The sequence below is a fragment of the Ambystoma mexicanum genome, chromosome 12, assembly GCF_040938575.1.
Source record: "Ambystoma mexicanum isolate Mex_15411 chromosome 12, UKY_AmexF1_1, whole genome shotgun sequence".
Lineage (NCBI taxonomy): Eukaryota > Metazoa > Chordata > Amphibia > Caudata > Ambystomatidae > Ambystoma > Ambystoma mexicanum.
Window position 1 is genome coordinate 1,220,156,005 of NC_090936.1, and position 25,884 is coordinate 1,220,181,888.

The following is a 25,884-nucleotide window of genomic DNA, read 5'->3' on the forward strand; positions in this document are numbered from 1 at the left end:
ATGCATCCCCGCTCCGAAAGTCCCTGTGGCTTAACGCTTCTGTCCAAGCAATGAGACCACTGATAATGGTTCTAAGGTGATCTCTTCCATCTTACTATCTTTGACCAAAACAAAAATACAAATTCTATTTTTCTTTTTTTTAAAAAATGTTTTATTCAGCTTTGACCATAAAACGTTATAGCCATACTGTGACCACAAAACGTTATAGCCATACTGCGACAACTTCAAAACAGTACACATCATAATTTGCATATACAATGTTCACTCATTATTGTCTTGGTCCGTGTCTAGGTATGCTCTGAATTTGCACCATATGATCTTGCTCCATTCCCCAAATAGCATACTCAACTGTAACAGTTCCAGCCTTCTATCGACTGTTTGCAGAATGTGGCAAGGAAAGCTGCTGGAGACCCCCGTTTGACTGAAGAACCCTGCGAGTTTGCTTATTCTGTTTACTTGCTTCACTGCTGACTAACTCTTTAAAAACATCCACTCCGACACAGAGCGTCGTGGTGCGTTTGCAGAGTGTTCACAGAGGGGTGAGCAACCAGGAGTCGGAGCCCCATGGAGCCGGATTCGGATTATAGATGAGCATAACGGACACCTAATGACAGGTACACCTAAACCCCAAGACTCCTGTCCCAGAGAACGCCCCTGCTCCAACTGCTCTGACAGGTCGAGGTCTGCCTTTCACAGCCCCACGGCACATAAACATAATTTGCTAAATAGCCCCACAGACACGGCTGAACTTAGGCCATGCACCGGTCACATTACGGATCTCTGGGTGGGCTGGCAGCGTTCATAAAATACCAGCTGTTTTGGGTACATTGCGGGAAGGACTCGACTCTCACATAGACCCAGCAGATCAAACATCATGTGCCAGCAACACAATGGCTATATGGGGGGTTGGTGGAGAGTATGAAATACCAACCCCCCTGGGCGCATCGTGGGAGGGCCTTTATACCCAGAAGTCGCCTGACGCTGTAGCAACTTTGTTGCAGGTGGAGACTGGAGTCATTTGAGAAGCGAGGGACAAAACTCCCTGTGACCCAGTATGCAAACCAACAACTCAACGCTACCTCCGACAGTGACGAGGAACGTGATACCACGACCTCCGCTACGGAAGTCGAAAACCCCCCTAGAGAGCGCACACGCGCTTCGTCGTCTGTCCCCGGCCCCGACGGGCTCGGCTCACGCCCTGCTTATGGGGATGAACACCCCGGCGACATTGACGCACACAAGACCACACATAAGCACACAACCCATGGCTCTTCGTCGAAGGCGAAGAGAGCATCAGCGCCCAAGGAGACGCAGGTTTCACCGGCGGCCTCCTCGGACCGTTCGGTTCGAAGCCCCTCTCGCAGCCGCGACCAGCGAATGGGCTGTGGGCAAATAAGGGCGCCGCCCCCAAATCATCGGCCGGCGCGCATCAGCAGAAAGCGCATGCCGCCGTAGAGCGATCGAGACCCATAATGTCGAAACCACAGCCCTCCGCTGACAAACGAGTCGCTGAGAGCTTGGCGAGGATCGTGGTAGCCGACGCCCACAAGCGTACGCCGAAAGACTCGTCGAGCGCTACGCAAAGGTCGAAAGACACGCCGAAAATGCCCGAAGAAAGACAGGGAGGATCTCCTTCAGTCGAAGGGATTCCCAACACACCTGAAGGCTTTTCGGAGGGCGACGGGACACTTTCCTCGACGTTGTGGGAGAGGTCGAGCCGTTTTCAGCTACAAGACACCAATTTTCCCCCGCTAGACCGCTCAGGGGTACCCCATGAAACCATGGAAAGGCTCCATCTCTGCATGGAAAGAATGGAGAGGTTTATGAATACCCAGAACCCTCCCACTCCCAAGAGAATAAGAGAAGGGCCTCAGGAGGACCCCAGGGGCAAAATTCCGAGACTAGTCAATCCCCACCAGGACACAGCCTCAGACTTCCATAGTGTGTATGACCTCACTGGGGAAGAACATTATTTTGAGGAAGAGGATGATTTAATGGACGAGGAAGAGGGACGGAACCAGGAGGAAGGTCTGGAAGACAGCCCAGACTTGGTAGGAGAAGGCTTCGGAGAAAATCCAGAAGAAGGACCTTCTCACCCCAGGCAATCCCCATCAATATATTCTGACACTGATGTCCTGAACCTAAATCCTCCTGACAATTCACCTATTAGAAACACGTCTCCCATTGACGATCAGCCCACATTTAATGCCCTGTTGCGCAGAGCAGCAGCACATTTCGAACTGGACACTGGGGAGCTCTCCCCTGAATTAGACTTTGTGGAAAGAGTAATTAAGGAGAAACCCCCGGTCAGTCAGACCATTCCCCTCCTCGCTTCGATGAAGAGAAGAATCATCCCTTCGCTGTCCACACCCGCACTAATCAGAGGGGTCAATCCTAGAATTGAAAAACTTTTCACTCCTTCACCCTCAGACCCGCTGTACATCAGGGGACATTCCATTCCGGATTCCCTGGTAGTAACCAACACAAGAAAGAGGGCAGGGGTACCACTTTCCACCAGTGAGGCACCACCTGACAAGGAGGGCAAGCGGTTATATGCCCTTGCAAAAAGAGTTACATCCTCGGCTGCCTTTTCGGCAATAATTGCAAACAACAATTCTTTGCTCGCTTGCTATGCGGACGCGCAGTGGGCCAAACTGCGCAAAGACGCCGAAGAAGCGCCAGAACCATTACGTACACGCCTGCTTACAACTATTGGCGAAGGAACCCAGGTCAACCAGAGTATTGTAAAGAGCTCTCTGGATGCGGCAGAAACTGCGGGACATTCCCTAGTTCAGGGAATAATCCTAAAACGCCACGTATGGCTGCGCAACTCAGGGTTCAAACCGGAGACACAGGCGTCTTTAATAAATAAACCTGTTGAAGACTCAAACCTCTTCGGGAAAGCGGTGGATGAGGCTCTGGAGATGGCTAAAAAAGAGTTCGATACTATCAAAACTCTTGACCAAATCTCTAAGCCCTCTACCAGGCGCGGCTATGGCAACAAACGCTTTTTTCGTGGCCAACGCCAACAACAAAACCAGCAGCAACAGTACCCTGCCACCAATTTCCAGACCAATAGTGGCCAGTACAGCCAAAGAGGCCAGCGCCGGGGCAAAGGAAGAGGCCGGGGGTCCACCCCCAGAGGCTCCCAAGCCCCCAACAACACCAAGTGACGCGAAGATTCGCGTCCCCTCCCATGCAACACCGGTCGGGGGCCGGATAACATCCTTTCTTCCAGCATGGGAGGGTATAACGTCAGACCGCTAGGTACTTTCCACCGTAGCCCACGGATACTGCATCGAATTCAACAGTTCCCCAACATACAAACCCCCGAGGGGACGTCGCATGACACCGGAACATCTTGCCATCCTTCTCCAAGAAGTACAACTGCTGGAAAAAGGAGCCATAGAGGTCGTACCTCTATCTCAGGTAACGGAAGGTATTTATTCAGTGTACTTCCTTGTACCCAAAAAGGATCTAACCATGCGCCCTGTATTAGATCTGCGCCCAGCGAACAAGTTTATCAAACCCCAAAAGTTTCGTATGGTGACCTTACAAGAAGTGATCCCACTGCTATCACAGGGAGATTACATGACAACATTGGACATGAAAGATGCATACTTTCATATTTTAATGTTGCCAGCGCACAGAAAATACCTCCGGTTCATGATAGAGGGCAAACACTACCAGTTCAGAGTGCTACCCTTCGGCATAGCATCTGCACCAAGGGTATTCACGAAGGTGCTGGCAGTGGCAGCGGCCCACCTGCGCAGGTTGTCCATCCCAGTTTACCCTTACCTCGACGACTGGCTCATAACAGGGGATTCTTACGAAACATGCTTCTCCAATACCCAAAAGACTGTAGACCTTTTGTTCCAGTTGGGCTTCTCCATCAACGAAAAGAAGTCCAGCCTAGACCCCAGCCAAATCAAACAATTCCTAGGGGCTCTAATTCAAACAAAGGACGGCCTCGTCTTCCCCTCCAAAGAGAGGGTCCAAAACATGCTGTTTCAGATCCCTCAATATGTGGCCGGTCGAGAGGTGACGGTACGCAAAGCAATGCGCTTGCTAGGCATGATGGCGTCGTGTATTTATTTGGTACCTCACGCGCGCCTGCGCATGCGCCCACTGCAAGAGTGGCTCAACAGCCAGTGGTGTCAGGCCAGCGGACTATGGGACGATCTAGTGGTGGTCTCGCAGGCCTTAGTTCTCTCGCTACGGTGGTGGACAAAGGAAAACCTGGAAAAAGGGAAACCCTTTGTCACACCCGCGGCGGAAGCCACTCTAACCACAGACGCATCCCTCACAGGATGGGGGGCTCACCTATCCCATCAGACTGCTCACGGAGAGTGGACTCCGAACGTAGCATCCAAACACATCAATCTTCTGGAGCTACTAGCGGTGTTCAAGGCGCTAAAAGCCTTCCAGGAACACCTACAAGGCAGGACAGTGATGGTCCTTACAGACAGCACCACAGCCATGTATTACATGAACAAGCAGGGGGGAACCCACTCTCCAGGACTGTCCAAACTGGCCCAAAATATATGGAAGTGGGCTCTCAAACAGAATATGTTCCTACTGTCACAACATGTACCAGGGGAACTCAATCTGCTGGCAGACAAACTCAGCAGGGATTTCCCCCTGCCCGAAGAGTACGAATGGCGACTGCACGAAGACATCGTCTTCGACGTCTTCACGCAATGGGGATTCCCAGAAATAGACCTGTTCGCAACCCTGGAGAACTCACAATGCCAAAGTTACGCCTCCAGGTACCCCCAGAACCAATCCAAGGGGAACGGTCTGTCGATTCAATGGTCAGGGAAATTTGTTTACGCTTTTCCCCCGACTCCCCTTCTCAACAAGGTGGTGCACAAAATGCACCAGGAACAAGTAACCATGATACTGGTGGCCCCAATGTGGGCCCGACAGCCATGGTTCGCTCACTTGATGGAGATGTCTCTATCTCCCCCAGTGAAACTCCCCAGCCCGTACAACATGCTGTCACAAGACAGGGGCAGGACTCTGCATCCATGCCCCCAGAACATGAACTTAGCAGCCTGGCTCCTGAGATCATAGAATTTGGACATCTACAGCTCCCGCAGAGATGCATGGACATCCTCAGGGAAGCCAGAAAACCTAACACTCGCCACTGCTATTCTAGCAAATGGAAGAGATTTGTCATCTGGTGCAGAGGAAAGAGCATCAACCCAATTGACTGCTCTCCCACACATATTGTTCTATACCTGACCCATTTATTGGATTCAGGTCTAGTGTTCAATTCCATTAAAGTCCCCCTAGCGGCACTTTCTGCATACACCACTTCCCAACTCAAAGTGTCGTGGTGGAAGATCCCTGTTATAAAGGCCTTCATGGAGGGAGTAAAGAGAATACACCCCCCGATAGCTGACCCAGCTCCCGGATGGGACCTTAACGTGGTACTTACCAGACTCATGGGCTCACCATTTGAACCCATGCACAAAGCATCTCTTAAAGACCTCACTCTTAAGACTGCTTTTCTAATAGCTATCACCTCCATCAGGAGAGTAAGTGAACTACAGGCTCTTTCTGTTGTAGACCCCTTTGTTACAGTTCACAGAGATAAGGTGGTTCTACGCACTCACCCAAGGTTTGCTCCGAAATTCATCTCAAAATTCCACGTAAACCAGTCTATAGAACTACCAGCGTTCTTTCAAAATCCTTCCAACTTGGGAGAAAGGACTCTCCACACACTAGATGTCTGCAGAGCGGTCATGTTCTACATGGATAGAACCAGATCACTGAGGAAGACTAATCAGTTCTTCGTCTCGGTGGCAGCAGGAAGAGAAGGGGATGCAGTTTCAAAGTCCACTATTTCTAGATGGATTGTTCAATGCATCACACTCTGCTATACTCTTGCTAAGAGAGAACTGCCCTTTAGGCCAAGAGCACATTCTACTCGAGGCACGGGGGCGTCCATAGCATTCATTGCAAATGTTCCCCTTGAGTCCATCTGCAAAGCGGCTACCTGGAGTTCTGTGCACACCTTTACAAAACACTACTCTCTAGATGCACACTCTAGATCTGACCCCCAGGTGGGACAGGCAGTATTAAGACATCTTTTCTCTACTGTTCCTTCTCATAACCCACCGCCAACTCCGGGTACTGCTCGCTAGTCTATGCACAGCATGTGATTCTAAGCAGATTAACAAACATCAGAAGACAATGCATTACTTACCGTAAGAGCATTTCTGATGGTTGTATCTGCTTAGATTCACATGCGCCCACCCTTCCTCCCCGCTCGGATGGAAGGAACATAGACATCCTTTTCTATATTACTCTCTTTTCTGTACTCACTCACGTCTAGAAGGCTCCCTCGGGGCAGAAAAATACAAACAGAGGGACCTCGACGCGTGAGGGATTGTGGGCACGTCACTATAGGGATAGTGTTACAGACACGCCTTGTCGACGTCCCCTTTTCGACTACGAAAAACAAAATGCAATACTCCGCAGTGACCACTGGATGTCGGACCTATGCACAGCATGTGAATCTAAGCAGATACAACCATCAGAAATGCTCTTACGGTAAGTAATGCATTGTCATTTAAAACCACATCTAGAAAAAACACACAGGCACTAATAGTAAGCAATTCAAAAACACGGTCATTAAAAGATATACACTCCCTTAAAAGAATATTAGACAAGTCTTAAGTAAAGCCCCACTTATTTTCAGACAGCGGTGAGCGCTTAACGTAGATGGCACTCTAATAGTTCATTTTAAAAAGGGAAAGAAAAGCAGAGAACAATTTGAAACAGATCCCAACACTTTTACAAGAACATAACAAGAGAGGAAGGCAAAGTAAAACCGTGAATTCAGAGTCAGTAGGCCGGATCCGCTTTAAGAGGATCGAAACGAAATGTGTCCAAGGTCACACGGTTGCAGTGCACAAAAGTCTTGTAATGGTTCAAAAAGGAGTTGGACCAAAGAAAGGGACCAGTTAGAGGGTCAAGGCGGCCAGCCCAGTCCAGAAGGTTAAGGAGTTATTATTACCTTGTAGCAATCTTTAGAAAGGGAGGCCTGGCGGACACGGTACCTTAAAGTGGTGAGAACACTCCAGCGGGGGCGGTTGTTCCTGGCGGCGGATGCAAGTCGGTGCTTCGTCCGGGGGAAGAGAGGATCTCGTGGAGGAAGACAGGAGTCCGTTGCACTGCCAGGGAAGAAACCAGCCGCGGAGTTTCTCAGGTACAACGAGCGGTCCGTCTATTCGCGGTTCAGTGGTGAGTGGCTATCCGGCCGCCGAAGTGCTTGGCACGGGCAGTTCGACCACAAACCGGTCTGGGGTGCGAAGAAAAGAAGGTAAAACTGGTTGTGCCCACCAGTCAGAGGAAGAAGCCTCTCCAGCCGGGAGATCTTCTCTGTCGTCGGGAAGTGGTGAGTCAGTTCTGCAGGGCTCCACCGGTGGTGTCGTCGTGGTAGGTCGGCTCAGCTTCTCCCTCGTCGGATTTTCCGGTCCTATGGCGACTTCTGAAGTTCCAGTCCCCAAAGCCCTGCTTTTATGCAGCATACCCCCATTCACTCAGCCTAGCTGTCAATCAAACATGCTAAGTGGTGAGCAGGCCGGCTCACCACTTGGGCCAATCACATAAGAGTGCGACTTGAGTTACCAAGGTAACTCAGTCCAGGGTGCCTAAACCCCCTCCCACACCCCTTGTGGTACCCAGACAGAGTGGCACCACTTTTGGGGGCTTCTGTGGAGAAGCCCGCCAAAAAGTGGAACAAAGGGCTCGACTTGGGTTGGAGTCACAGAAGAGAACACAAACGCCATTTTAGAATCGAGTCTTGGCAAAAAATACCAACCAGAGAATTAATATTAATTAAATAAACTGGCGGTATGTTCGAGGCTATGAGAATTAAATAATTAAAGTTGGTAGCCTCGAACAATGGGAAAATCCCATAGGGAAATATTCACGGTTGAATATAAAAAGTAGTTACCACTGCCACCAGCCAAAACTCGATCAGGGGGGACGGAGACGTGCCCCCTCGACTAACAGACCCCGGGGCAATCGAATTGCCCCGACCAGTACGTCCACAGTATGATGGTTTGTACTGGTTTCTTTTAATAATTTGGGACTAGTAAAGCCAATGGTGACTTTACATGCCCTGGGAGACAGTCAGTCCCAGGGTATGGAGTCTATGGTGGGGTGTCACTATGACACCCTGTGTTACTGCACGGAGGGTGCTGTGTAACACACACAGTAAAAACACATGAAACCCTATGGAGTAAAGGACCCCATGGCCCATAAAACACATTACCAGTCAATGGAATACCATAAATCATGTCCAAGAGTGGGAGAAAGAGAGTCTCACTCTTGGCACGAGGAAAAAAACAAACTCCAGAAATCCAGCAAAGCTGCTGGGGGACTCACTAGGTTAGGAAATTCAGCCTAAAGAGAGAATTCTCCCTAACAGCAGCCAACGTCCAGACCAGGCTGTTGAATATGCCGTTCGACTGCCATAAACTTTTTGGATCCAAGGCAGACGACACACTCAGAGTCCAGTCGTCCAAGGCGACTGCTAAATCTTTGGGACTAGCAGTACAAAAGCCTTCTGCACAGACCTCTCTGTACAGGGGTTTTAGTCCCTTTTCCGAGGGGCTGTGGAGAGTCTGTCCCAGGAAGAGGGCAAGAAATGTGCTTCCCAAGAGGCAGAGGATGGAGTGCCCAGCGAGGGGGCGTTGAAGTGGCTGCTGTTCCCGCTGCACCCCAGGGCACCAAACCTCAGTGACAGGCTTCACCATTCTTCACCGTGGGGGCGGGGGCGTTCCTTGTACAGCCTGGAATGGTCGACGACCACGTCCGAAGGTTAGGGCATTCAAAAGGGCAACCGGAGGGATATTGCCTACCATTCCTTAAGCGCCCCACCCCCAGACCACGGTCCTACGGCCACCCTTTTGTCTCTGGCCCCCATTCTACTTGAGGAGGTCCATTAGCTTCTGTCAAAAAGCGATATCGAGCACAGAACAAGGCAAGGGCCGGTACGCCACCTATTTTCTGGAGCCGATGGAGGCAGGGCTTGCTCCCCATCTTGGATCTGCAGCTGCTGTACTTGTTCCTTGGCAAGGACAAGTTCAAGATGGTTACTGTAGCCCAGATTCTACAAGCCCTTACTCTGCAGGACTGTTTGATTTGCCTGAACCTTCAGAATACCTAATTCCATGTGCTGATTCATTGAAAGCCCAGGAAGTACCTGAGGTTCCTGGTGGGTCAACACCATTAACAGTTCAAGGTCCTGCCGTACAAGCATTCTTCGGCTCCCATGGTTTTCACCAAGCTGCTAGCAGTGTTGGTGGCTCGCCTCATGGACATTCATGTCTTCCACCTGGACGACTGGCTCATCTAAGTTTGCTCCCTAGATCCAGTGTTCAATCACCTTCTCCGCACATGCACTCTATTGCACATCCTCGGATTTTCACTGAACTTCAGGAGGTCTCAAGTTTCGCTGTCCCAGTTCCTCCGATTTATCGGTGTGTTCTTGAACTCTCGCCTGGGCAGGCCTACCCGACCGAGGATCGAGTGGCGAATATCTTTCGGTTTGTCAACGTCCTCCAATCCCAGGGACAAGCGTCAGCCTTCCTGCTTTCTGGGCCTCATGGCCTCCTGCATTCTAGTGGTGCCAGAGGCATGGCTGCACATGAGATCCCTTCAGTGGTTTCTCCGTTGCCAATGGTGGCAGTTTCAGGGCCACATGTCGGAACCCTTGCTGGTCTAGGACCAGGTGGCTCAGGGTCTTGCTTGGTGGGCCATGCGAGACAACTTGCTGAAAGGTGCATTTTGCCAACCTTGGCCCCAGGTGAGGGTGGTCAGGGATGCATCTCTGACTGAGGGGACTCACCTGTCAGACCTTACGGTGAGCAGTCTCTGTTCCCCCATGGAGGCTCTTGAACACACCAACTTGCTGGATCATGAGGCCAATCAGGCTAACCCTGGTCACTTTCCTCCCCTCTGTGAAAAGAAAGACTTGCTGATCCTGACGGACAACACAGTGGCCATGCATTCCCTCAGAAAGCAAGGTGGTGTGGGTTCCTTGCCTCTTTGCAAATGAGCAATGGCTCTGTGGGTCTGGGCTCTGGAGAACTCTCTCTCTCTGACGGTGGCTCATCTGGTCGGACAAGAGACTGTCACAGCAGATGCCCTGAGCAGACAGACTTCAGCCTCCCACGAGTGGTTGCTCTGTCAGGAAGTTCTCGAGATCCTCTCCTTTGGGAACCTCAAGTGGATCTCTTTGATTCCAGTGTCAACAGAAAGTGTGAGGAGTTTGGCTCCAGTGAATTTCCTCATCAGGGAGCAATGGAGGACCCACTGAGGGTGAAGTGGACGTTTGACCTCCTTTATGCATTCCCGCCAAACCCCGTCATTCCAGTGGTTCTCAAGAGATTGCGCCTGTTCTGAACCACAATGACCATGAACGCCCAGGACTGGGCCCAGAGAACGTGGTATCTGGCGTTGCATGACATGTCCATCTGCCCTCCTTGGCGCCTTCTGATGAGTCGACTTACTCTCCCATTTGGACGGGTGCTCCATCCGAACCTCAGCAGCCTAAACATTCATGCTTGGCTGCTGAGAGTCTAACATGAAAGGAGTGGGACTTGTCGGACTGTTCGACCAGAAAAATAACCCTATAGTCGAATGATACGTATATTATGTTGGCCAGAAACCAATCGCATCATGTGACAAGCATCTCAATCAAAGAATCGTCAATGTAACCGAAGGGCGTTGATTTTGTATGTCAGCCATTTGCTTTTTTCCTTTCTGTCAAAACGCTTTGCAAATATATTCTATGCTTCGAATTCACACACAGTGCGAGGCCACGGCCTGAATGCTGAAATACTAATACAGACAGGAATGTCAAACTGTGCAGAAATAAATTGTTTTTCTCTCTCACTAAGTCCTTGAAGGCGAGCAGAAGCCGCATCTAATCGGCAGACCAGGTGCCGGGTAGTCTTGCAAACGCTGTAGTAAAAGGCAGTTAAAACATGAATTATATTCTTCTAGCAGTGCTCCTTCGCGGAGAATGGTATTTTCTGCTTCAGGACTATCTGACCCTTAGCTCATGACCAAAGTCACACAGATAACGTAGTAAGGAATGTTTCCATGCTAAGAACACGATATCCTTGCTGAGCCAGATCTCCATGTTCCCCATAACAGAAAGCTGTCTTTGCTGCCTTTGCTAGAATAACTGTTTAGGCTGAAGGAAGACTTGTCATAATGTGTCTGTCATGACCTACAGAACACGCCCCTTTTGGACTTCCTGGTCCTGGTCTCAACGGGGCTTACATTCCCTGGAACTCCCAACATGGCCGTCCACTGTGAAACACCTTCCTCGCTCTACACAATGGACGTAGCGTGTTCTATTAATAGACCACACCTCCCGCGTCTCTGCGCGTCTCAATGCTTTTGCGAAGTAGCGACCAGAAGTGTGCTCCGTAGCTCACGGTATTGTTTTCCTTGCTTCTTTCCCAGCCAACCCCATTCCTAGTCCCTTTCCTTCCTTTCTTGATTCCTGGACTCGTGTGCTTAGTAGCGCACTCTGTATATTTCCCGGATTCCTGGATCTTTGCATCCCGGGACTTTGAACGCACGCTGGAGTCGGAAGAGACTCGTGCAGCCTTATTCAAGACCAGATCCGTCCGCAAAAGGGCATCGACCAAGAAATCCAGCAAAGATCGAACTCTGGTGAGAAGGGGGGAACTCCTTGACAGTTTGAGACAACACCTGACCGAACTAGATATGGACATGGAAGCGGCCGTCCAGGACTAGATGCGTGGCATGCAAGAGCTATCAACCGAGGTGCAGAATCTAAAAGCGGAAAACGCTGCTCTCAAACAATTAGTTCTATCCCGTGATTCTGCTCAAAAGAAAGTGTGTTGCTGGGAGGCATAGTGGACAAATACGATGGGTCGGCAAAAACCCTTCGCGGATTCCTGGATTCATGTTTGGTCCACATTACTTTTAAGCCCTACTACTTTTCGACTCCCAGGGCTAAGGTGGGGTTCATAATTTCTCACCTTTAAAGGAAACGCCTTAACCTGGGCTACGCCCCTCGTTAATTCCAGCGATGCGCTCCGAGATGACTGTGATGGGTTCATACAAGCCCTTAAGACCATGTTTGACCGTCCAGAGCAGGTCTATAGTGCCCAGGAACGCCTGTTAGACTTTCAGCAAGGATCCCAGGATATGCTCACCTATGTAACCCGATTCAAGCAATTAGTCAAGGAAGCTGATTGGTCCTCTGAGGCGAGTTTTACCCTTTTCAGGAGAGGACTGAATGAGGAGATTAAGGATGAGTTGGCCAGAGTGGCTCGCCCAAACTCATTCCAGGCACTAATGGACCTTGCCATGCAAATAGATTTCCGTATCTAGGAAAGGAAGGCAGAAAAGAAGAAATCCAGAGGTAATCCTCCGAAAGTGTCCTTTGAGAGTACCACCAAGACAGACACAAACCCAGGCCCAGTCTCTGAACCAGAACCCATGCAGGTAGGAGCCTTCCGTGGACCTATAACCCTGAAATAAAGGATGAGAACGATTCATACGGGGTTGTGCATGTATTGTGCCTCAGACAAACACTTGGTTAGGGGGTGTCCTCTAGCCCCTCCTCAGCGTTCAGGAAACGCCAGCTCCCGATCCCAGATGGAGCAGAGCTTCGGGAGAGAGATGTTTGCTCCACATCAATTCGATCCTTGAACTCAACTGGACAAAACAATTTGGTGATACTGCAGGCCTTCCTATCGCCCTCCAAGAATAAGACCTATCCCATTCTGGCCTTGGTAGACTGTGGAGCTATGGGAATTTTCATTGATCAAGATTGGGTTGTTAGTCATCATATTCCATACGAGACACGAAGCACCATGCAGCCGGTGGAAGCAATCAACGGAAGACCCCTCACTTCAGGACCCATAAGCCTGCAGACAAAAGAGATCCAGCTTTCTATAAACCATCACCAAGAGCAGATTAGATTCGACATCATTAAGTCAGCTCATTACCCCGTGGTATTAGGTATGCCCTGGTTACAGAAGCACAATTCGTATATCAATTGGACAGCAGGATCACTATTCCTAGGCTCAGAGTTTTGTATGTCCCACTGTCTATTCCTGGATCCCTCCTCGACACCCCCTAAAGAACCACCAAGAGACCAGCAAACACCACTCATGGTTTCCAATATCACAAAAGTCCCAGAGGCCTATCAGGGATATGCTGATGTATTTTCAACTGCCATAGTCCAGGCCTTACCCCCTCACAGACCTGCAGACTGCGTCATAGAGAATACCTAGATACCAACCTTAAAAACGGCACCATAAGACCCTCAAAATCTCCAGCGGGTGCTTCATTGTTCTTTTTTCCCAAGAAGGACACCCAGGAACTCAGACCTTGCCTCGACTATCGTGGCTTAAATCATTGCACCCTCAAAGATCGGTACCTACTGCCTTTGATCTCGGATATCCTGGAAGCTGTGAGAGGTGCCGTAATATTCACGAAGTTGGATCTCTGGGGTGCCTATCATTTGATCCGTGTCCGGGAAGGAGACGAATGGAAAACGGCCTTTAGAACACCCTATGGTCACTATGAATATCTAGTCATGCCCTTTGGACTAGCTAATGCCCCCACAGTTATTCAACGTTTTATGGATAGGGTGTTTTCTGGCATGTTATTCCTCTTCGTCATTGCCTATCTGGACGACATATTGATCTTTTCCAAGGATCCTCTAAAGCATGAAGAACATATAAAGGCAGTATTACGACGACTCTGTGAACACAAACTTTTAGCCAAACCCGAAAAATGCTTGTTTCACGTTACTTCTGTTCACTACCTAGGATTCATCCTTAGCCCAGAAGGAATTGGTATGGACCCCTCGAAGGTAAAGGCCATACTGGCATGGCCCGCTCACACGTCCTTGAAACAAGTTCAATCCTTCCTGGGGCTTGCCAACTTCTACCGGAAGTTCATATCCAACTTCTCGAGCATGGGTCTGGCATGGATTCACATGCTCATGAATATTCCCCGTCGTCAGGCTGGGAATCCTCGGTAAAGAAAAAATCAGTATCAGTTTCGTTTCTGATCTGTCTTTCTTAGTAGTTACCAATCACTGATCTCTGGGTCATACTGCCCCCAGTCAATGACTGCCCTCTCCCTAAGTCCCTCCTCTGGCAGCCATCCTCAGATTTTTACCGCACGCTCAAGTGTTGGGAGTCCTCGTGCTTTAGCTCTCGAGTTTTTGCTGCGTTTTCGCGCTTTTTCAGGCTGTGCGTTCTGCAAGAACTTTTCGGAACGGACCAAACAAGATCGTTGTTCCCGCCTCACCGCCTGGCTGGAGAAGGGCACAGCTGGTGAGAAGATGAAGAAAAAGTCTAAGCGGGCTTCTAAGTCCTGTGAGGGCGCCCCGGCGACGGGGGCCAAACAGAAGGCCAAGCACCGCGAGTCCGGGAGCGCCGAAAGGTCAGGCTCTTTGGCTGCCAGGCAGGGCGCTACTTCCCCGGCACGTTGAACCACGAGCCAGCGCTCTGGTTCGGGGAAGAGGAAGTCCGAGAACCCAGGTAAGCTGCTGGAGCGGCCCCGGTCGATCTCGAAGGGGGAGCGAGGCGCTGACCCTCCCCCCAAGGCGAAGGCCCAGGACGCACCTAAGGTGGTAAGGGCTTTGATCCAGCCGGCAAAAGCCTCTATCGAAGTGGTCGCTGCGACCCTGGCGAAGCCGGCTGAGACTACGCGAGTGGAATCGGCCTCTGGGCCCAGAGTATCCCTGCCACCGCAGAGGGAATCCTCTTTCCAGCCCACCGTTAAGACCCCCGTGAAATCCTCGGCGGGAAAAGAGGAAGGGGGGGGGGTGCGGTGGCCATTACAGACTCGGAATCAGCCTCTGAGGAGGAACTTGTGGAAACTGAGAAGGGCCACAACGAGAGGTTCAAAGGCCTCAACGAGAGGTTCGAGAAGGTTCGATCCCAGGGGGTGGTCCCCGCTGACATGATCGAAGATAGCGTTGATGGCGACAAAGAGGGCCCAGTGGAGCGGCCATCCCATCCGTCGCAGCCATTACCTGAGCCCCAGGATTGCTCGACGGCCATTTTGTTGGCGATCGAATCCTTATGTACCGAGATAAGGACGAGATTACCACGGACCCTGACGGAGGATCCAGAACCAGGCCCGTCGGGAAACCCTCCGAACAAGCGGAGGAGAGTCCACCCCTCTCCGCCCTTCGTGCCCGCGAGGCCTGTGGACCCCTCGCCGGACCCTAGAGAGGATACTGCGACGGACGACGACGACGGCGGCGATGACACAGCGGACATCCCGTCATCACCCCCTAGAGGTCGCGGCAAGCTACCCCTACCTGGACGACTGGCTAATCCGGACAAGGACAAGAGAAATCGCCGTCGAACACACAGCGAGGACCATCCGGCTGCTCACAGAACTGGGGTTCGCCATCAACTACTCCAAATCCCACCTGGTTCCGTCGCAAGTAGCACTGTTTCTGGGAGCGAAGCTCGATACAGTGGGGCAATTGGCCTCCCCGTCAAGAGGAGAGGACGAAGACCATCCTGGGCAAGGTGCGGCACCTGTTAGCCACGGACGTGGTCAGGTTGAGGTCCATCAAGTCCCTCCTCGGGATGATGTCCTCATGCATCTTTCTGGTACCCCTTTGCAGACTTCAGATGCGTCCGCGACAGGAGTTCCTCGACGCCGCTGGCTTCAGGCGACGGGCTGCTTCGAGGACAGGATCCCTCTCGATGAGGAGTTCCGTCGGGCGATGCTATGGTGGGGTACCCACGCTCACCTCACTACAGGCACGGACTTTCAAACCCCGGCGTTTCAGGAGACGGTGACGACGGACGCCTCTCTGGAGGGTTGGGGGGCCCACACCGGAGATCTCCACGCAAGAGGCCTTTGGTTCCCGGAGGAGAGGTCTCTCCACATCAACATTCTGGAGCTCCGAGCAGTGTTCTGGGCTCTCAAGTCGTTCACTTTGCCCTTGAGGGACGGAAGGGTGAGGATCTTCACCGGCAACACCACCACAATGTTCTACATACTGAAGCAGGGGGGCACCAGATCCCCAGCCCTATCCAAGGAGGTCCAGGATCTGTGGCACTGGGCCATCGCCCAGAGATTTTCTGGTTCCCTTCCACTTGGCAGGAATAAAAAACACCATCGCCGACTCACTCAGCAGGGAGCTGCGCTCGTGCCACAAGTGGGCACTACGTCAGGACCAGGTGGATCGGCTCTTTTGACGATGGGGCAACACCCGGACCGACCTTTTCGCGACGGCGACAAACTCCAAGTGCCAGAGTTTCGCCAGCAGGTTCCCGGAGCCGAGGAGCATGGGCGATGCTTTCTCGTTCCCCTGGGACGGCCTGTTTCTATACACGCTCCCTCCGTTGTTGCTCCGCCTCATCAACCAGCTCAAGAAGTCCAGGTGCAGAATGATCCTCGTCTGACCGGCGTGGCCGAGGCAGATCTGGTTCCCGGACCTTCGGGACTTGTCAACGTCCCTACCAGTCAAGCTGCCGGCAGATGCGGATCTTCTCTCCAGAGAAGGAGGCGCCATTCTCCATCACGACCCACAGTCGCTGAAATTGCAGGCCTGGCTCCTGCAACACTAGAGGTTGGAGGGTACGATATCCTGGCTGACTGCAGAGAGGTTCTTGCAAAAGCAAGGGCGTCCTCAACTCTTAAGTGTTACGGTCATAAGTGGAAGAGGTTCTCAGACTGGTGCCGTGCACAGAAGATTAACCCTCTACGGATTACGGCACCTCAAGTACTGCCGTACCTACTGTCGCTGGCCAAAGCTGGTCTGGCTCACGCCTCCATCAAAATACATCTGGCTGCCATCTCCCGATATACCAGGACTACGGGACGGGCGTCCTTGTGGTCTCATCACCTGGTGAAGGAATTTATGAAGGGACTATTCCGATCGTTCCCGCCGGTGAAGGCTCCTGCCCCGGCGTGAGAGCTTAATGTGGTGCTGACCAGGCTCATGGGGGCCCCATTCGAGCCTATGCATTCAGCGCCTTTGAAGTTCCTGTCATGGAAGACAGCGTTCCTCGTGGCCATCACCTCCGCACGACGAGTGAGAGATATCCAGGCCCTATTTTGCAAGCCTCCATACTTGACTTTTCATGACACAAGGGTGGTGCTGAGGACGAACCCCTCGTTCATGCCCAAGGTGCCAAATGACTTCCATCTCAACGAGCCCTTGGTGTTACCAGTTTTCTTCCCGTCGCCTTCGACGCCGGCCGAGAGGACTTTGCACTCGCTGGATGTAGCTAGAGCACTGAAGTTCTACGTGAACCGCACGAAGAGTTTTCGGAAGACGTCACAACTGTTTGTGAACTTTGGGTCTGTGAATCAAGGGAAGGCTGTCTCGAAGACTTCCATTTCCAGATGGCTCTCCGGCTGCATCATGCACTGTCACCGGTTGGCAAACCGACCACTGCCCGGCCGTCCGAGAGCCGATTCGTCCAGAGCGATCGCTGCTACTACGGCGTTCCTGTCTGGTGTGCCCCTGCTGGACATCTGCAGAGCTGCTACGTGGAGGTCGAAGCACACCTTCACAAGATTCTACTGCGTCGATCGGGACTCCAGGGAGGAGTCCAGGGTCGGCCAAGCAGTACTGCGCAACCTGTTCGCCTAAGGTGAGCCTGGTGAGGAGGTAAGAATTGCTTAATGTTGAGTTTTGGATGTAATGCTTAATGTTGAGCCTTTGCCACCTCCCGTGGTTGTGCATGTGTATACTGCTATGTATTATTTTATTCATGAGCATGTGAATCCATGCCAGACCCCATGCTGGAGAAGGAACAAGTTACTTACCTGTAACTGTTGTTCTCCAGCATGGGTCTGGCATGGATTCACATGCGAACCCACCCACCTACCCCTCTGCGGCTCTTCACTTGGTCATACTGCCACTTTGCGTGCTACCAAATCTGAGGATGGCTGCCAGAGGCGGGGCTTAGGGAGAGGGCAGTCATTGGCTGGGGGCAGTATGACCCAGAGATCAGTGATTGGTTACTACTAAGAAAGACACATCAGAAACGAAACTGATACTGATTTTTTCTTTACCGAGGATTCCCAGCCTGACAACAGGGAATATTCATGAGCATGTGAATCCATGCCAGACCCATGCTGGAGAACAACAGTTACAGGTAAGTAACTTGTTTCTTTTCCGAGATCGTTCAGCCGATCGTTGCTCTCTTGAAGAAAGACATCCCCTTTATCTGGTCTACACCGCAAGATAAGGCATTCCAACGTTTAAAGAGTTCACGCAAGCTCCCATCTTGGCCCAACCCAACATAAATCGACCATTCCTAGTGGAAACGGATGCCTCTAATTACGCCATAGGAGCAGTGTTGAAGCAGGAATTTGAGGATAAACTGGAACACCCCATTGCTTACCTTTCACAAACCCTGACTCCCAGTGAGACACATTACTCCGTCCTGGAAAAGGAACAGTTGGCCGTCCGCCAAGCCTTCACTGAATGGCGACATATACTTCTGGGTGCTAGATATCCAGTTCAGGTCTGCATCGGAATCTTCAAATTCTACAGTCATTGGAGTGTAGGAACAGTCGCCAGGTGCTTTGGGCCTACTTCTTTGCCCAGTACCAGGCTCAAATCACTCATGTTCCCGGATCACAAAACCTGATTGCTGACGCCTTATCTCGATGTCCTGACTATGTAACTACTGAAGATAGGGCCTATCCTAAGATGTTTCCCCACACAATCTTTGTAGCTCAAACAGTCAATCTCCTGGAAGAAATTCAAGTGCAAACCCAATCCTCTGATCTCTGGAAGGATATTTCAAGGAAGAATCAATGGAACCTAAGAGTTAAGGATATTTATTCAAGGACAATGCACTGGTTATTCCTACACAGAAATTACAACAAAGAATAATAAACCTCTGTCATGATACCCTTCACTCCAGACATAACCAACACCCTCCGCCTCATACAAAGACAGTTTTGGTGGCCTGGAATGAAGACCAACGTACAGCAGTACATCAAAGCTTGTACTATCTGTAGTCAAAATAAACATAACAAGAGACCAGCGGGTCTTCTACTGCAACCTACACTGCCAACAAGGCCATGGGAATTCATTGCTACAGACTTTATTGTGGAATTACCACCTTTCCGATGATACACGACCATCATGGTTACCATAGACTTGTTCACTCATGTGGCTCATTTTACACCCCTGTGTAAGCTACCATCCTCGTCCGAACTTGCTGGAATCTTCCTGGAACACATATTCCGTTTGCATGGACTTCCTTCCAAGATCATATCTGATCAAGGACCTCAATACGCCTCTCAATTCTGGAAACATCTCTGTCGCATTTTGGGAATCCAACGTGCCCTCTCATCTGGTTATCATCCCCAAACCAACGGGGCCACAGAACCTGCTAATCAGACTCTGGAGCAGTATCTTCGTTGTTTCGCCACCAAGGTTCAGGATGACTGGTCGCTCCTGATACCCGTGGCTGAATTCGCATACAACAATTCCAATCATTCAGCACGTAAGACCAGTCCCTTTTATTGTAGCCAAGGTTTCCATCCACCGGTTCTTCCCTCTCATCTCCCTCATCCTACACCAGTACCTACTGTCGACTCCTGGATAGAAACCCTCATCAACGTACAACAGGAGGCCAATGAAATCAGACTAAGAGGTATGCGGATTCCAAAAGAAGACCAGGCCCTTCTAATGCAATTGGTGATCAAGTCTGGTTGTCCTCAAAATTACTACCCCAACATCTACGACCAAACAAATTGGCCCCTCTGTACTATGGTCCATTTCCCATCAAGGAAATTATCAATCCAGTTTCATACCGGGTCAGACAACCAGACTCCTGGAAGAAAATTCACCCAGTATTTCACACATCCTTATTAAAATCCTACACCCAATCCTCCCGGAAATCCTGCCGACCTCCTCCTCTGCTGGTCGACAACCAATTGGAATATGAAGTATCCCGAATATGTGACTCCAGGTATAAACGGGGTCAGCTTCAATACCTGGTTGAATGGAAAGGATATCCTCCTAGTGAAAGAACCTGGGAACCACTTTCTAATCTCAAGGCCCCTCGACTGCTCAGATGATTTCACCTTATACACCCGGGCAAACCCGGAGGAACGGGTCTTCGGAGGAGGCATGCTGTCATGACCTACAGAACACAACCTTTTTGGACTTCCTGGTCCTTGTCTCAACGGGGCTTACATTCCCGGGTACTCCCAACATGGCCGTCCACTGTGAAACACCTTCCTCGCTCTACACGTTGGACGTAGCGTGTTCTATTAATAGACCACACCTCCCGCGGCTCCGCGCGTCTCAATGCTATTGCGAAGTAGCGACCAGATGTGTGCTCTGTAGCTCGCGGTATTGTTTTCTTTGCTTCTTTCCCAGCCAACCCCATTCCTAGTCCCTTTCCTTCCTTTCTTGATTCCTGGACTCATGTGCTTAGTAGCGCACTCTGTATATTTCCCGGATTCCTGGATCTTTGCATCCCAGGACTTTGAACGCACGCTGGAGTCGGAAGAGGCTCGTGCAGCCTTATTCAAGACCAGATCCGTCCGCAAAAAGGCATCGACCAAGAAATCCAGCAAAGATCGAACTCTGGTGAGAAGGGGGGGAACTCCTTGACATGGTCATAATTGTCAATCACTGAACCCTAGCCTGTACGACATGTATGTGGGCGGTGCGCATTACCTTCACAAAGATTATGCCTAATGTATATATATTGCTGCTTGAGTGCTGTTCTCTCTCTCTCGCATCTCACGGCGTTTGGGAACACACGTCGTGACGTGGTGAGACCCAGTCGGCCGACTGAGAATACTTGAAATAAACCAGACTTGTTTGGAAAACGAACCTTGTGTCTGACGTGTCCCTTTAGTATATGGTTATTGTGCCTTAGTTTCCATATGCGCTCTTTATGGCCTAGCAGGACGGCGTCATCGATGTGCTCCTTTCAGCTCGGAGGCCTGCTACGAAACCTGTTTATGCTTGGATCTGGTGTATATTTTCGATTTGATGCCGGGAGATCGACCTGGATCCTTTATCCTGTCCTCTGTCCCCTGTGTTTGATTGTCTGCTTTCTTTGGCCGAGGTGGGCCTGCAAAGGACATACCACGCTGCTATTTCAGTATTCAAGCAGTCCCCAGAATAGGACTTGTTTGTCACAATCCCCACTGTTATGCGGTTCTTGCGGCATTTGTGTAACCAGTTTCTGCCCCACCAGTTTGTGGTTCCGGCGTGGGATTTTAATCTAGTTTTCACATTTCCTATGGATGGTCTGTTCGAGCACCTTCATTCCTGTTCTATTAGGTTTCTTACCCTTAAGGTAATTTTCTGGTGAGATGGGTGAGCGAGCTACAGTCTGTTTTACCTCCCTATTTGGTATTTTCCAAAGAGAAGGTGACGTTGAGAGCGAGACCCTCCTTTCTGCTGAAGGTGGTCTCAGATTTCCATCTCTCTCAGAAGATCCATCTTCCTGTATTTTCTTCCTCCGCCTTAACCTTACAAGGTGAAGGAGCGGTTCTATCGGCTGGACTGGATACGGGCCTTATCTGGCTGCCATGTATGTGCCTGAGGGTCTCAGAGCTCATTCTAAAAGAGGGAGTGGGTGCCACCTCTGCCCTGCAGAGGGGAGTCCCAGTCTTACATATTTACCAGGTGGCAACGTGGACATCTCTACACATGTTTGCTAAGCGGACTAGTTTTGGTTCAGGTGGTGTCTTTGCTTCCTCGCTCCTCGAGGTTACGTACTGCTTTCGGAGTCTATCATACATGAGGAATCTGTGGAAGGAAGGAATCCCTTAGAAGAGCAAATTACTTAACTCTCGGTAATGTTCTTTCTGATTGATATTCCTCCCACTGATTCCTCATCGGTCTTGTACGTTTTTATCGTACCTAAAAGTTTGCATGTACAAAAAGACCTAAAATGCTACCACCAAAGGTTCGAACGCCCAAAAGTTTGAACCTTTGGTGGTAGCATTGCATGCAAGTATAAAAAAAAAGATTGCGGGGGTGTCCCCCGCAACACCCCGCTCACTTTACTGTGTGGTACAGGGAGTGGGGTGTTGCAGGGGAGACCCCTGCAGCCCCCATAAAAAAAGAAAAGGACCCTGCAGCGCCGGTTCCCGATCACGGAAGTGAAAGGGAACTGGTGCTGCAGGGACTCAGTGTGAAGAAAAAGGGAAGTAGGGTATGTTTATGTTGGGGGTTTGTTGTGGGGGTGTGTTTATGGTTTGGGTGGGGGGTGTGTCGTGGGTGTGTTGTGAGTGTTGGGGGGCGGGGGGGTGAATGGGTATGTTGGGTTGTGTATGTGTGTTCGCATGGGAAATGTGTGAACCTTTCGTGGTTCGCACATTTCTCATGCAAACTTTCCGGCCACGGGAAAATCAGCCGCAGTCGGATCACATAGATCCTTCCTCATCGCCCTCTCTACCTGCTCCTCTTTGCAGGAAGCTAGTACACCTTCGGTCTACAGTCTCTCAGCTTCAGAATGCTAGGGGAATTGTGTGGCACTTAGGGCATGGTGCTGCTAGATGTACTGACCCCGACACCATGTCTGGCGTGAATAGAGGCTTCAGTTATAGCAGTGCTGCGCCACTTTGCGGCAGTAAGGTTTCCAGGGGAACAGGTACGTCGGGATAGGGATATCCGAGAGGAGTAATCAGAAAGAACATTACCAAGTGGTAAGTCATTTGTTGGCCAGTGCATTCACCCTGCAGCGTTTTCTGGAAGCCATGCAGCCTGACTGCTGAAAGGCAGCGCATCAGATCTGAGGTGTTTTTAGTTCAAAGGTGGGGATACCACTTATATTGTGCTTGTTTTTATGGTGATAATGTGCATTTATCAATTGTCATTGGAACATATATTATTTCTTCTTCCATTTATATTTTTAGAAGTCAAAAGTCTGCTCATCTACCACCAGACCCTCGACTACAGCCCATGAGTTGTTTGTTCATCCCACCTGTTCCGGTCAGAGGGGGGCCAAAAGCGCCTGTTAGTCGCAGAACCAATATGTACATCTTAGTGGAATCTGGTCTTCGGGTGAGTGATAGTCTGTTTTTAACAATATCTGGAATTTTCAAATATGAATTGTTTTATTCCGCTTCTTGTGGCTCAGTAACTTGCGAGAATTTTCACACCAAGAATGTTATGGAGGGTGTTGCAAGAATGTGAAGGCATCTCAAAATAAGGTTGCTTCAGTTATCTTTGGAATTGTTGGTGTTTTTTTTCAGACTGGAGCGCATGGAAGCAGGCATAGCTCTTCTATCTCTGTTGCTGGTTGCTGTGATTGTGTTAAAGCAATGTTTGTACCAACCTCTGTTGAGGATGCTACAAGCACTAACCCTAGAGGGAAGGCAATAACACCCAACAAGAAAGGGATGCCACACCTCTCTTATGGAAGGTAATGTGGATAGAGCGACAAGGCTTAAATGTTAGCTAGGTACATTACTTCCACACACATCTCTAGAAAATACACCACAATGATATACTGACCAATACATACTTTTAAAAAGTAATACACTATCAGTTAAAATAAGTACTCTGATAAATAATACAGTGGGTTCTAGCTTGAAGAGTCTCTTGTGCTAGATGTAATTACCAATAAAGATCACAGACCAATAACCGGGCAGACTCAAAGAATATGGCAAACTACAAGTTTATTCTCATTTAATAAAGCAGGGCGAACTGACAGACATTGGACTGATGCTTGCACACTCACAAACCTATTACACAGCAGTTTTATTCCCCGATATGCGTCATCTATGACGTCATCCTGCGTGGCAAATTATAAAACCTGTTGAAGGGAGGGATTGGTTAGGAGACCATGTCATAGAACATGTTAGGCAGAAACCTGTGCAGTTCCCTTAGGGACCACTGCAAAAGATTTAAGACTACAGGTGTTTGGCAGTAAACCCACTTGGTAGCAGTCTGTACCACACAGATTCACTTGGTAGCTGTGGCTGAGCAGTCAGACTTCCCTCAACAAGAGTTAGGCAGTATATAGAGTATACACAATAGGTACAGAGATACAGTAGCACAAGCAAACACTGACCAGAGCTTTGGTGTAAAAGTATATAGTTATTTATTTAAAGACACACTTGTAGATTACACTAGCACAAAGAGAAAAGTAAATTCAGCACACAGTCACTATTATATATATACAACCCTAATTACTTATTAGACAAGTCTTAATGAGAAACACCACTTATTTTCAGATAGAGGTGAGCGCTTAACATAAGATGGCGCTCTAATAAGTTATTACAAAGGGAGGGAAAAAGGCAGACTTATGGAAGCACACAAATTTCAATACTTTTAAAAGAACCACAGTAAGGCAGGATAGGCAGAGTTATACTGGAGAGCAAGGAAGTCAATTGCAAGGCCCACTCTTGGAGAGAGCAAGCAGAAGGGGTCCAGGTTCACACAGTGGGGTATGCCTGGAGAGTCTAGTAGATAGTTTGCACACAAAGAATTAAATTAAAGTCAGGAAAAGTTAGCTAGGTTGTCCCAGGCCAGCCCAGGTTAGAAAGTCGAGGCTTTACTGTCACCCCGAAGGAGGCTCCAGCGGGGGCATTTGTTCCTGGCAGCGGATGCAAGTCGGTGTTTCGTCCAGAGGAAGAGGAGGTCTCGCCGTGGAGGAAAGATGAAGGTTGTGGCACTGCCAGGGAAGAAACCAGCCGCGGAGTTCTTCGGTTAAAAGGTACTACCCTTCTCTTCGCGGAAGTGGTAAGCTGTCGTATTCCGGTTGCCGGGGTGCTTGGCACGGGCAAGCCGGCCACGAGATGCTCCAGAAAGGTGAAAAGAAGACAAAACTGGTTATCCCCACCAGTCAAAGGAAGAAGACTCTCCGGACTGGAGATCTCCTCTGTCGTCAGAAAAAATGTTGAGACGGTTCAGCAGGTCTCCACCGGTGGTGTCGTCGTTGCAGGTCGGCTCAGCTTCTCCCTCCTCGGATTCTTAGGTCCTGTGGCGACTTCTCAAGTTCCAGTCTCCAAAGCCCTGCTTTTATGCAGCAAACCCCCATTCATTCAGCCAAGAGTGTGACTTGAGTTGCCAAGGCAACTCAGTCCAGGGTGCCTAAACCCCCTCCTTGACCCCCTGTGGTACCCAGACAGAGTGGCGCCACTTTTGGTGGCTTCTGTGGAGAAGCCCGCCAAAAAGTGGAACAAAGGGCTCGACTTGGGTTGGAGTCACAGAAGAGAACACAAACGCCATTTTAGAATCTAGTTCTGGCAAAAAATACCAACCGGTGAATTAATATTAAATAAATAAACCGGCGGTATGTTCGAGGCTATAGGAATTAAATAATTAAAGTTGGTAGCCTCGAACAATGGGAAAATCCCATAGAGATATATTTGCGGTCGAATACAAAAAGTAGTATCCACTGCCACCAGCCAAAACTCGATCAGGGGGGACGGAGACAGGCCCCCTCGAACAACAAACCCCGGGGCAATCGATATGCCCCGACCAGTACGTCCACAATATGATGGTTTGTACTGGTTTCTGTTCATAATTTGGGACTAGTAAAGCCAATGGTGACTTTACATGCCCTTGGAGACAGTAGTCAGTCCCAGGGTATGGAGTCTATGTTGGGGGGTCGCTACGACACCCCCTGGGTTACGGCACGGAGGGTGCTGTGTAACCCACATCCAAAAAAACACATGAAACCCTATGGAGTAAAAGACCCCATTGCCCATAAAACACATGCAAAGACAAAGGACCACCTCAAATCATGTCTAAGAGTGGGAGTAAAAGAGTCTCACTCTTAGCAGGAGAAAAAAAATAAACCCTAAAAATCCAGCAAAGCTGCTGGGGGGACTCACTAGGTTTGGGAAATTAGCCTTTACAGAGAATTCTCCCTAACAGAACATATA

The 25,884-nt window shown here is 50.0% G+C and overlaps 1 protein-coding gene across 1 annotated transcript in view; it reads left to right on the forward strand.

The window, feature by feature from the left end:
- The window catches only part of UTP20 (UTP20 small subunit processome component), a 1,390,303-nt gene that overhangs the window by 1,099,059 nt on the left and 265,360 nt on the right, over positions 1-25,884 (forward strand). The window contains exon 47 of the mRNA XM_069629877.1: positions 22,906-23,053. Coding sequence (XP_069485978.1) covers positions 22,906-23,053 — 148 coding nt within the window. The remainder of the gene's footprint in view (positions 1-22,905; positions 23,054-25,884) is intronic.